The 13,800-nt window shown below is 35.0% G+C and overlaps 1 protein-coding gene across 1 annotated transcript in view; it reads left to right on the forward strand.

Annotated features, from left to right (window-relative positions):
- Positions 1 to 13,800, forward strand: part of LOC105519573 (coiled-coil domain-containing protein 7) — a 137,009-nt gene that overhangs the window by 45,704 nt on the left and 77,505 nt on the right. Inside the window, exons 10-11 of the mRNA XM_011952949.1 lie at positions 9,128 to 9,158; positions 9,556 to 9,645. Of these exons, the coding sequence (XP_011808339.1) occupies positions 9,128 to 9,158; positions 9,556 to 9,645 (121 nt within the window). The remainder of the gene's footprint in view (positions 1 to 9,127; positions 9,159 to 9,555; positions 9,646 to 13,800) is intronic.

The following is a 13,800-nucleotide window of genomic DNA, read 5'->3' on the forward strand; positions in this document are numbered from 1 at the left end:
GAACTCCTGACCTCAGGTGATACACCACCTCAGCCTCTCAAAGTGCTATGATTACAGGCATGAGCTGCTGTGCCTGGCTCACTATTACCATTTTGAAGGACAATAATCATATGATCATTTCAATAGATGCAGAAACAGCATTTCGCAGCATTCAAAATCTTTTCATAGTAAAAACTTACAAAAAATTAGGTATACAAGGAATGTTCCCCACATAAAAAGGCCATATTAACCTACAGCTAACATTACACTCAGTGGTGAAAAGTTGAAGACTTTTTCTCTAATAACAAGAAAAAGACAAGGATACCTACTCTTAACAATTCTATTCAATGTCGTACCAGAAGTCCAATGTAGTAGCCAAGCAATTAGTCAAGAAAAAGAAATTAAAGGTATCCAAATCAGAACAGAAGAAGTAAAATCATGTGTTTCTAGATGACATGAGTTCATATATAGAAAACCCTAAGGATGCCTCCCCTACCCCCATCAAATATAGAATGGTGCCACTCCCAAAACTCTTAGAACTAATAAATGAATTCAGTAAAGTTGCAGGTTACAAAATCAAATCCCCAAATCCCCAAATCAGTTGTGTTTCTACACACTAACAATAACTGTGAAGAAGAAAACATTTAGAGTAGCATGAAAAGAAATGAACTATTTAAGAATAAATTTAACCAAGAAAGTAAAAGATTTGCATGCAGAACACTATAAAATATATAAGATATATTGAAGAAGACACAAAGAAATGGGACAATATCGTATGTTCACGGATTAGAAGAGTTAATACTGTTATAATTAAGTCCATGTACCCAAAGTGATCTACAGATTCTGTGTGAATCCTATGAAAATACCAACGACATTTTTCACAGACATAAAACAAATCCTAAAATTCATATGCAACTTCAAAAGGCCTTGAATAGCCAAAGCAAATTTTAGCAAGAGTAATAAGGCTGGAAGCACATTACTTTCTTTTTTTTTTTGGAGACGGAGCCTCACTCTGTCATCCAGGCTGGAGTGCAGTGGTGCGATCTCAGCTCACTGCAACCTCCTCCTCCCAGGTTCAAGCAATTCTCCTGCCTCAGCCTCCCAAGTAGCTGGGATTACAAATGCCTGCCACCATGCCTGGCTAACTTTTTGTATTTTTAGTAGAGACGGGGTTTTACCATGTTGGCCAGGCCTGTTTTGAACTCCTGACCTCAAGTGATCTTCCCACCTTGGCCTCCAAAAGTGCTAGGATTACAGGCGTGAGCCACTGTGCCTGGCATTTTTTTTTTTTTGAATGGAGTCTCGCTCTGTCGTCCAGGCTGGACTGCAGTGGGGTGATCTCGGCTTACTGCAACCTCCACCTTTCAGGTTTGAGTGATTCTCCTGCCTCAGCCTCCTGAGTAGCCTCAGATGATCCGCCTGCCTCAGCTTCCCAAAGTGTTGGGATTACAGGCCCGAGCCACTGCACCTGGCCCTTACTTTCTGATTTCAAATTATGTTTTAAAGCTACAGTAATTAATTCTGTATGGTACTGGCATAAAATCAGACATATAGAGCCATGAAACAGATTAGCAAGCACAGAAACAAACCCAAGCATATAGACAAGTGATCTTCAACAAGAGTGTCAGAAATAAGCAATGGGGAAAGGATAGTGTCTTCAACAAATGATACTGAGAAAAGTGGATGTCTATATGCAAAAGAATGATATTGGATTTTCATGCCATGCACAAAATCAATTCAAAATGCATTAAAAACTTACCTGTATGACCTGAAACCGTAAAACTCCTTGATGAAATCATAGGACATAAACTCTGTGACATTGGTCTGGGGAATGATTTTTTTGAATGTTACACCAAAAAACAGGCAAAAAAGCAAAAATAAACAACTGAGATTACATCAAATTTAAAAGTCCTGCCTAAAAAAGGAAATAATAAAATGAAATGGAAAAATATAGAATAGGAGAAAATATTTCCAAACTATACATCTGATAATAATGGGTTAATATAAAAAATGTACAAGGGACTCATACAACTGAATAGAAGATAAAAAGTAATTAAAGGACTTGAATAGATATTTTTCCAAAGAAGACATACAAATATACAATGGGTATAGGAAAAGGTACTGTATATCACCAATCATCAGAGAAATGTAAATCAAAATCAGAATGAAATAATACATCATACTTGTTAGGTTGGCTGTTATTAAGAAAAAATGATATAACAATTCTTGGCAAGGATGTGGAGAAAAGGGAACCCTTCAACACTACTGGTGGGAATGTAAATTGGTAGAGCCATTATGGAAAACAGTATGGAAGTGCATAAAAATTTAAAATAGAACTACCATATGACCCATAAATGCCACTTCTGGGTATGTATCCAAAGGAATTTAAATCAATATGTCAGGGGGATATCTGCACTCCCATGTTCATTGCAGTAGCCAAAATATGGAAACAACTTAAGTATCCAGAATGGATGAATGGATATAATGTACCTATGCATACAACAGAATATTATTCACTCTTAAGAAATTAGAAAATCCTTCCATTTGTGACAACATGGATGGACCTAGAAGGCATTATGTTAGGTGAAAGAATCCAGGCACAGAAAGCAAAATAATTTAGGAGCTGAAAAGGTGTAGCCTAAAATGCACAAGTTTCGGTTTTCCAAGATAAATAAGGTTTGTAGATCTATTATATAACAGAATCCCCATAGTGAACAATACTGCATTGTATACTTAAAATTTTCTAAGAGGGTAGGTGTTTTGTTAATTTTTCTTAATAACAATGGCATCAGCAGAAACCATGACAAACAATTATGATATTAATGAGGGCAGAAGGAAACATTTGGAGGTGAAGATCTCTTTGTGGCCTAGATGATGATAATTTCATGGGTATATTCATATCCCCAATTCATTGGGATGGATACAATAAAAATGTATAGCTTTTTATATAGTAATTACATACCAATAAAATGATTTAAAAGTACAGGATAAAATATAGAAACTAGGACTTTATTAAATTATTATGCATAAATTTACATAGTAGCAGGATAGGACAATCATTCTGGTCTTTGGGGGAGCTAATAGACATATTCTTCAGGATATTGTCAGTGCATTGTCTAGCTGTTCACCTGTGCATAATGATAAATAAATAAATAGGCATAGACCTAGAGGGCCTTGAAATTCTTCTGTAATTGTGGGACAAATTGAGATCTCAATTAGATATTGATTTGTAGGATGGCTTGTGAAGATATGATTCCTTTTTGGTGAACAGAATGCTTAGAACTAGTGTCCAGTCTTAGAGATGAAGTTGTTAAGTTAGATAAGAACAATGTACATTACCTGAATCATGTGGTCTGGACAGGAAAGCAGTCCTGTTAAGAATTACATCATGACATTTTTCTAGGGAGGCATAGACATTACAAGTGAGGGTAATAGGCTGTTTTGCCTTTCAAAGTGTCTTTAGCCCAACTGCATGCATCACAAATAGTTACCTTATGTCAGAATTGGAATCACAATAATTCTAACATGGCAAATTCACATTCGTGAATGAATTTTAGTGATTAGGTAGGGCATCGGCAAGGTAAAGGCATCCATGTGGTTAAAAAGTAATGACAGATTCTGAATTCACATCATTTAGAAAGCTAATATTGATTACAGACCTAAAGGTAAGAAAATAAAACCATAAAAAGGGAGGGAATTCAACTCTCAAAACTAAAAACACCTCATTCAAAATTGAAGCAAAGTTAAAATGTAAGCAATAGACTGGGAGAAAAGATTTGTGCACATACAATAGAAAAAAGGAGTAGTAATAAGACTCTATAACTCCCTAAAAACACTAAGAAAAATAGGCAAAGTATATAAAGAGGTAACTAAGGAAAAGACAAAAAAATTGGCCAATAAACGTTTTAAGAGATGCTCAGTCTCACTGTGATCAGGGAAGATGTAAGACAAAGCCATGACTTTTTTGTCTACAAAATTTAGAAGTTTTCTAATATCAACTATTGGCAGAGAGGTAGTGGAATGAATACTGTTACAATGTTAGTGTAATAGAAATTTCCCACTTCTGAGGACAATTTAGCACAGTTTAGTAATAACAAAAGTGTATGCCATGTTATATCGCAAATCTGTTTTTATCTACCCTCGAGAAAGGAGTACAATATGCTCAAGAAAGCATATAAAAGGAATTTTTTGCATCAGTGTGATGTCAGCAAAACTAGAAAGAACCTGTTTTTGTTAGTAGGAGTATGGCTCAATAATCTATGGTAAATGAATGATAAAGGAATACTATGAATAACTATATGACAACAAATTAGATAACTGAGATGATATATATTTCTAGAAAGACCCAAACTAAACTGTATCAAGAAGAACAAGAACATGTGGCTGGACTTATAAGTAGTGAAAAGATTTAATTAGTAATTAACATATTCCCACCAAGGAATGCTTAGGCCAGATGACTTCACTTTCTAATCCTGTCAAATATTTAAAGAAGAATTAATACCAGGCCTGTACAAACTCTTCCAAAAGATAAAAGAGTTCACACTTCTCAATTCATTGTGAGATTAGTGTTACTCTGATACCAAAATTAGACAATCACAGGAAAATAAATAGATTTAAGAAGATAAATACGTGTTATGAATATGAACACAAAAATCCTCACCAAAATACTAGCAAACTGAATCCAACAACGTATAAAAAAGACTACATATGATGAACATGGGGGATTTATTTTAGGAATGCAAGGTTGATTTAAAATGCAGGTATCAATTTACATAATATGTAATATTGATTAAATAAAGGAGAAAAAAATCACATCAGTTCACTAGATTCAGTAAATGCACTTGACAAAATTCAACATCGTTTTATGATAAAAATTCTACAAACCAGGAATAGAAGGAAACTTCCTTAACCTGATAAAGGCCATTTGCAAACCCATTCAACATCATACTCAGAGGTGAAGAATGAATAATTTCTCCCTATGATCACAAAAAAGACAAGGCATTCACTTCTATTCATCATTATAGTAGAGGTTCTAGCAAGGGCAATTATGGAAGAAAGGGAAATAAAAGTGTCTGCACTGGTGAGGAAGAAGTAAAACTACCTCCATTTGTAAATGACATGATTTTAGATATTAAAACATCCTGAGTTCTGGTAAAACCTATTGGACGTAAGGAATGAATTCATCAAGGCTGCAATATATAAGATTGATAAACAAAAACAATTTGTATTTCTTTTTTTTTGTTTGTGTTTTTTGAGACGGAGTCTTGCTCTGTCGCCCAGGCTGGAGTGCAGTGTCGAGATCTCGGCTCACTGCAAGCTCCGCCTCCGGGATTCACGCCATTCTCCTGCCTCAGCCTCCCAAGTAGCTGGGACTACAGGCGCCCGCCGCCACGCCTGGCTAATTTTTTGCATTTTTAGCGGAGACGGGGTTTCACCGTGTTAGCCAGGGTGGTCTCGATCTCCTGACCTCATGATCCTCCCGCCTCGGCCTCCCAAAGTGCTGGGATTACAGGCGTGAGCCACCGTGCCCAGCCAACAATTTGTATTTCTATACACTAGCTGTTATGGGTTGAATTGTATCCCCTCAAAAGATAAGTTGAAGTTCTCACCCCCTGCTACCTTAGGGTGACCCTATTTGGAAACAGGGTTATTGCCAATATTATTAGTTGAGATGAGGTCATACTGGAGTAGAATGGGCCCTTAATCTAACGTGACTAGTGTCCTTATAGGAATTGGAGAAGACAGATAAACATGGAGGAAAAGACTGCTAATGTAAAGATGGAGGCAGAGATTGGGTTTATTGTGCCACAATCCAAAGAATACCAGGGACTAACAGTGGCTAGAATAGGCACGGTAGATTCCTTCCCTAGATATTTCAGAGGGAGCATGGCTGTGCCAACACTTTAATTTTGAATTTCAAGTCACCAGGCTGTGAGAAAATAAATTCTTGTTGTCTTAAATCACCCATATGCGGTCCTTTATTACTAAAGCCGTAGGAAATGAATACACTATGAACATTTCAAAAGTGAAATAAAGAAAACAATTCAATTTATAATAGCACCAAAGAGATCATGACTGAATTTAAAAAAAGAAATGCAAGACTTGGACACTGAAACTACAAAACATAATTGAAAGAACTTAAACAACACCTACAGAAATGAATAGATATCTCATCTTCATAGACTGTTAAACTTAATATTTTTTATTTTATTTTTTAGAGACAGGGTTTCACTCTGTCACCCAGACTGGAGTGCAGTGATGCAATCATAGCTTACTTCAGCTGCTAACTCCTAGGCCCAAGGCATCTTCCTACCTTAGCCTTCTAAGCAGCTAGGACTATAGGCATGCACCACCATGCCTGGCAATGTAAAAAAAATTTTTTTGTAGGGACAGGGTCTTGCTGTGTTGCCTAGGCTTGTCTTAAAACTCCTGGCTTCAAGTGATCCTCCTGCCTTGGCCTCCCAAAGTTCTGTGATTACAGGCGTGAGCCACCATACCTGTCTTTAATAATCTTAAGGTAGCAATACTTCCCAAATTGTCCTACAGATTCAATGTAATTACTTTCAAAATTCCAGCTGACATTTTTTCAGAACTGACAAGCTGATTCTAAAACTCATGTGGAAGTTCAAGGAAGCTAGAATAGCAAAAGTAATCTTAAGAACAAAGTTAGAAGACTCACACTTAACTGATTTTAAAACTTAATACAAAGCTACAGTAACCAAGGCAAAATGTTACTGGCATAAGGCTAGACATGTGGCTATATGACTAGACATATAGAGCAATGGAATGGAATTGAAAGTCCACAAATAAACCCTTACATTTATGAACAAATGATTTTCAAGGTAAGATGATTCAATGGGGGAAAGAAAAGTCTTTAATTTATAATAAATGGTACTTGGGCAACTGGTTATCCACATGTAAAAGAACCAGGCTGGATTACTTATTTTTGCCATTCACTAAAGTCAAATTATCAAAGACCTAAATTTACGAGGTAAAACTGTAGGCATTTTAGAAGAAACATAGGAGTAAATCTTTGTGACATTGGGTTAGGCAGTGGTTTCTTAGATTTGACATCAGAAGTACAATCAACAAAAGAAAAAATAGATAAACTTTATCAAAATTAAAAACTTTTGTGCTGCAAATGATACTATCAAAAAACATGAAATAAACTGCTCATAGATGTGAAAAATATTCACAAATCATATATCTGCTAAGGTACTTAGTAGAACATACAAAGAACTCTTACACCTCAATAAAAAAAAGATAAATAATTCCATTAAAAATAGGCAAAGTATCTGAATAGGTAGTTCCCCAAAGAAGATATAGAAATGCCCAATAATCACATGAAAAGATACTTAACATTGTTAGCTGCTAGGTTTTTTTGTTTTTTGTGTTTTTTTTTTTTTTTTGACAGAGTCTTGCTGTGTCATCCATGCTGGAGTGCAGTGACATGATCTCAGCTCCCTGCAACTTCCACCTCCCGGGTTCAAGCAATTCTTGTGCCTCAGCCTCCCAGGATGCTGGGACTACAGGCACCTGCCGCCATGCCCGGCTAATTTTTGTATTTTTCGTAGAGATGGGTTTTCACCATGTTGGCCAGGCTGGTCTCAAACTCCTGACCTCAGTTGATCTTCCTGCCTCGGCCTCCCAAAGTGCTGGGATTGCATGCATGAGCCACCGGGCCTGGCTGTCACTAGTTTTAATTGCAAAACAAAACTACAATGAGATACCACTTTACACGCCCTAGGATGGCTATAATCAAATAGACAAGGCAATGATTTTTTGGCAAGTATGTAGAGAAATTGGGAACCTCATACATTACTAATAGGAATTTAAGTTATGTATCTGCTTTAGAAAACAGTTTGCTGGTTCCTCAAAATGTTAAATACAGAGTCTGCATATGATTCAGAAATTCTGTTTCTAGGTTTACGCATGACATAAATGAAAACACCTGTTCACACAACAACTTGTACATAAATGTTCATAATAGCATTATTCATAATGGCAGAAAAGTTGAAACAAACAAAATGTCCTTAAAGTGATTGATAAATAAAATGTGGAATATCCTTATAATGGAATGTTATTTGACAGTAAAAAGGAACAAAGTAATAACGTGCTATAATAGGGAAGAACCTCGAAAACACATTCCTAAATGTAAGAAGCCAGTTTCAAAAGACCAGATACTATATGCTTCTATTTGTGTCAAATATCCAGAATAGGCAAATCTAGAGAGATAAAGTATGTTACTGGCTGGGTATTTGCAAAGAGGAATTAGGAGTGACTACTAATGTGCCTGGGGTTCCTTTGTGGGGTAAATAAGATGTAGTAAAATTAGATAGTGGTGATGATTGCTCAAGTTGGTGAATATATTAAAGGAAATTGAAATGTGTACTTTAAAATGTGCACTGTATGATATATTAATTATACCTAAATAGAGCTGTTATAAATTCTGATTTAATAAATGAATAACTCTTGTCAAAAATAATCTATGGTTTATCCATACTATGGAACAATGTCAGCAAACTGTGGCCCAAATAATCTATGGTTTATCCATACTCTGGAACAGTGTCATCAAACTGTGTCAGCAAACTGTGGAACAATGTCAAACCTAACGTGAAACTTATTTTTGTAAATAAAATTTAATTGGAATACAGCCATACCCATTGAGTAATAGTGACAGAGACCATCAGGCTTGCAGAATCTAAAATACTTACTATCGCGTTCTTTGCAAAAAATGTTTGCCAACTCCTGCTGTGGAATAATCATTAGCACTTAAAAAAACTGAGAAAGATCTATGTTTATGGATATGAAGAAATCTCAGACTTTATGTTAAGTGAAAAAGTAAGTTGAGAACAATATATACAGTGATATCATTTATGTGAAAAAGAAAACTGAAATCCAACCCACTAATAAAAATTACAGAATGGAAAAGGTACATGCAGTATTGTGTAAAATCATAGAACAAGTCCTGGAAAGGTAACAGTGATTCAATTATATTTCTAGGTAGAGTATTAAATTTATGAAGTTGTAATCAAAGTGTCCATTAAACTTCATTTGTATTAAAATCTTTACAAAGAAAATATGTGTGTTACATAAATTAAAATATAAATGTACAATTATAAACATACTTTTTTGGTTTATTTTTCAGAGCTGTAAATGATCAAGTTTTGTTAAATGCTGTAAGTATAGTACTCTCAATTTGAAATTACACTTTGTCCTTGAGTTCTTAACAGATTCTAGAAATTGTCAGGATACATAATCCTATATAAAGCTCCAATGCTTACTTAGTTTATTTGAAATATTTTTATGCATATGTGAACTGGAAAGCCTTGTCTGTTTTGTTCATTTTACTCTCATTATCACTCAGAAATAATTCACTTCTGAAATACTAAACTGTAATGTCCTACAGTCATCTGAATAGTTCCAGTCCTTGACACTTGTAGCTCTTTTATGTCTTTCAGCTCCAATTCTTGTCTCACTGTACATACTGATATCAATGTTTCATTCTTGTCATGAGTTAACCTTTCTACATTGAGAGTTTTACTCTTCATTATTACTAAAATTATTTGTTTTTAGGAATACAAACAGATACAACGTGATTTTCAGTTGTTATCAGAAGAGAAGTTGGTGCTGGAAAATGAACTACAAAAGTTGAAGGACACAGAGGTTGGAAAAATTTTAGTGTTTGAAAATGGCATATACCTGATGAGTTATTATGTTAGGATAGAAATCAAAGAGATATTTAAATGTTATATAATATGTTTTTAATATTAATAATTCGTAGCAGCTATGCTTTAAAAAATAAAATTATGCCATATTCTAAATTATCATATTAGGTGTCAAAACCAAAAGGATGCCATGAAAAAAACAGATAAAATGTAAACATCTGAAAAGACATTTCTTTTTTTTTTTTTTTTTTTTAGACGGAGTCTCGCTCTGTCGCCCAGGCTGGAGTGCAGTGGCCGGATCTCAGCTCACTGAAGCTCCGCCTCCCGGGTTTACGCCATTCTCCTGCCTCAGCCTCCCAAGTAGCTGGGACTACAGGCGCCCGCCACCTCGCCCAGCTAGTTTTTTTGTATTTTTTAGTAGAGACGGGGTTTCACCGTGTTAGCCAGGATGGTCTCGATCTCCTGACCTCGTGATCCGCCCGTCTCGGCCTCCCAAAGTGCTGGGATTACAGGCTTGAGCCACCGCGCCCGGCCCTGAAAAGACATTTCTAGGCCAAATATTTACCTTTATTAAACTAGCAGTAAATTAGTTTTCAAATATATTGTAAATGCATTTCGTGGTATTTTCTACAGTTACGTAATGTGTGTATCCCAGTTCATTATACCAAATAGAGTAAATAGAAATAGAAATGCAAGGGTAAAGGAAAATTTGTTTCCTCTTGTATTTTATTGTTCTCTTTGCCATCGTTAGAGAGCTTACAAATTCAAACTATAGACAATAAAGTCAAATACATTAAAAGTGAACTTTTATTAACCACTTAAAAACTTAAGATATATGGTTGAGGAAAAATACTAAATTCAGTAATGTTGGTTGCTTGATATTTCTTCCTTACTAGGGGAGGAAGCAGAAATCATATGGGAGATTTGCTATTTGATCAGTTAGAGAAGCAGCAGTCTTACACAGGTGTCAAATATAAGATCAGCGCTGTCATATATGTTCGATTTAGGAATAGTTTTCCTTTAGGTATCATGCCAAGTAGGAATAGAACATTGGAACAAAATAACTAAAAATAGTAAATTGTCATGTTGAAGAACTGAGTAGTCTGACCAAGTGTGAGAATTTTGCAGCATGCTAATCACATACTGTTAGAGCCACGTTGAAAAAACACTGGAGCTTCTTAGATGACTTGAGGATGTTGCACCAGTTTCTGGTTTTGCTTCCTTGTGTTGTTTCTTTAGGTGTTTTGTCTCTAATTCTGCTCTAGAGAGCAATGATTTTTGCATGAACTTCAATATGTGATCTAGGATACAACAAGGTTTTCTTGTTTAATGCATGGAAACTTTGGTGCTCATATGGTAGGTTATATCTTACCCATTCTTTAAAACATTTAAAAACTTTCTTTATTTTTGTGGGTACATAGTAGGTGTATATATTTATAGGGTACATGAGATATTTTAGTACAGGCATACAATGTGTAATAATCACATCATGGACAATTGGGTATCCATTTCTTTAAGCACTTATCCTTTGCGTTGCAAATAATCCAATTATACTTTTTTAGTTATTCTTAAATGTACAATTAAATCACTATTGACTATAGTCCCCCTGTTGTGCTATCAAATACTAGGTCTTACTCATTCTTTACAACTATATTTTTTGTACCCATTAACCATCCCCACCCCCTGCTCACACTCCAAGCCTCTGGTAACCATCCTTCTATTCTCTATCTCCGTGAGTTCAATTGTTTTGATTTTTAGCCCCAACAAATAGTGAAAACATGCAATGTTTGTCTTTCTGTGCCTGGCCTATTTCATTTAACATAATGACTTCCAGTTCCATCTATGTTGTTGCAAATGATACAATCTCCTTTTTTATGACTAAATAGTATTACATTGTGTATAAGTATTACATTTTCTTTTCCCAGTCGTATGTTGATGGACACAGAGGTTGCTTCCAAATCTTGACTACTGAAAACAGACCTGCAACTAACATGGGAGTGCAGATATCTCTTTGATATACTGATTTCCTTTTTTATGGGATCTATACATATCAGTAGGATTGCTGGATTGTATGGTAGCTCTATTTTTAGTTTTTTGAGCAACCCCCAAACTGTTTTCCATAGTGGTTTTACTAATTCACATTCTCACCAACAGTGTACGAGGGTTCCCTTTTCTCCACATCATCTCCAGCATTTGTTATTACCTGGCTTTTTGATAAAAGTCATTTTAACTGGGGCATGATGATATTTCATTGTAGTTTTGATTTGCATTTCTTAGATGATCAGTGATGTTGAGGACCTTTTCACATACCTGTTTGCCATTTGTATGTCTTGTTTTGAGAAATATCTATTCAAATCTTTTATCCATTTTTAAATTGGATTATTAGATATTTTTTTCCTATAGGGTTATTTGAGCTCCTTTTATATTCTGATTGTTAATCTCCCGTCAGATGGGTAGTTTGGAAATTTTTTTTTCTCATTTTTCTAGATTGTTTTCTTTGCTGTGCAGAAGCTGTTTAACTTGATGTTATCCCATGGGTCCATTTATTTTTTGGTTACCGTTACTTGTGGAGTATTACTCAAGAAATTTTTGCACGGATCAATGTGCTAGAGAGTTTCTCCAATGTTTTCTTGGAGTAGTCTCATAGATTGAGGTCATAGATTTAAGTCTTTAATCCATTTTGATATGATTTTTGTGTAAGGTGAGAGATAGGGTTCAAGATTCATTCATCTGCATATAGATATCCAGTTTCCCAGCAACATTTATTGAAGAGACTGTCTTTTCCCCCACTGTATGTTCTTGGCACCTTTGTTGAAAATGAGTTCACTATAGGTGTGTGGAATTTTTTCTGGGTTCTTTTCTGTTCCTTTGGTCTATGTGTTGGCTTTTATGCAACTACCATGTTGTTTTGTTTACTGTAGCTCTGTACTACAATTTAAAGTCAAATAATATAATTTCTCCAGTTTCATTTCTTTTGCTCAGGATAGCTTTGGCTATTCTGGGGCTTTTGTGATTTTATATAAATGTTAGGATTTGTTTTCTATTTCTGTGAAGACTATCATTGATCTTTTGATAGGGATTACAATGAATTTGTACGTTGCTTTGGGTAGTATGGACATTTTAATAATATTGATTCTTCCCATCTATGAACATGGAATATCTCTCCATTTTTCTGTATCCTCTTCAATTTCTTTCATCAGTGTTTTATAGTTATCCTTGTAGAGATCTTTCACTTCTTTGGTTAAAACCTAGGTGTTTAATTTGTGGCTCTTGTAAATAGGATTAGTTGTTTGATTTCTGTTTCAGATTATTCACTGTTGGTATATAGAAATGTTACTGATTTTTGTATTTTAATTTGTATCCTGTAACTTTACTGAATTTATCAGTTCCAAGAGTTTTTTTTTTTTTTTCTTTTGGTCCAGTCTTTAGATTTTTCCAAATATAAGATCATACCATCTGCAAACAAGGATAATTTGAATTGTTCCTTTCCAATTTGGATGCCCTTTATTTCTTTCTCTTATCTGATTGCTCTAGTGAGAACTTCCAGTACTATGCTGAACAACAGTCATGACAGTAGACATTCTTATCATATTCCAGATCTTAGAGAAAAGGCTTTCAGTTTTTTCCCATTCAGAGTGAAACTGGCTGTGGGTTTGTCATATGTGGTTTTTATTATGGTTGAGGTATGTTTCTTCTGTAGCCAGTTTTTAGAGGGTTTTTTTCATGAAGGGATATTGAACTTTATCAAATGCATTTTCAGCATCAATTGAAATGATCACATGGTTTTTGTCTTTCAATCTGTTAATATGATGTATCACATTGATTGATTTACATATTGTGAATCCCACTTGGTGATGATGAATGATCCTTTTAATGTATTGTTGAATGTGTTTTATTAGTGTTTTGTTGAGAATTCTTAAATCAATAGTCACCCAAATATTGGCATATAGGCCTCTCTTTTGAAGAGCTTTTGTCTAGGTTTGGTATCAGGGTAATACTGGTCTTGTAGAATGAATTTGGAAGTATTCCCTCCTCTTGTCTTTTTGGGATGGTTTTAATAGGGTTGGTGTTATTTCTTTTTTTTTTTTATTATACTTTAAGTTCTAGGGTACATGTGCACAACGTGCAGGTTTGTTACATATGTATACATGTG

Source organism: Colobus angolensis, unplaced genomic scaffold, assembly GCF_000951035.1.
Source record: "Colobus angolensis palliatus isolate OR3802 unplaced genomic scaffold, Cang.pa_1.0 Scaffold352, whole genome shotgun sequence".
In the NCBI taxonomy this organism is placed as follows: domain Eukaryota; kingdom Metazoa; phylum Chordata; class Mammalia; order Primates; family Cercopithecidae; genus Colobus; species Colobus angolensis.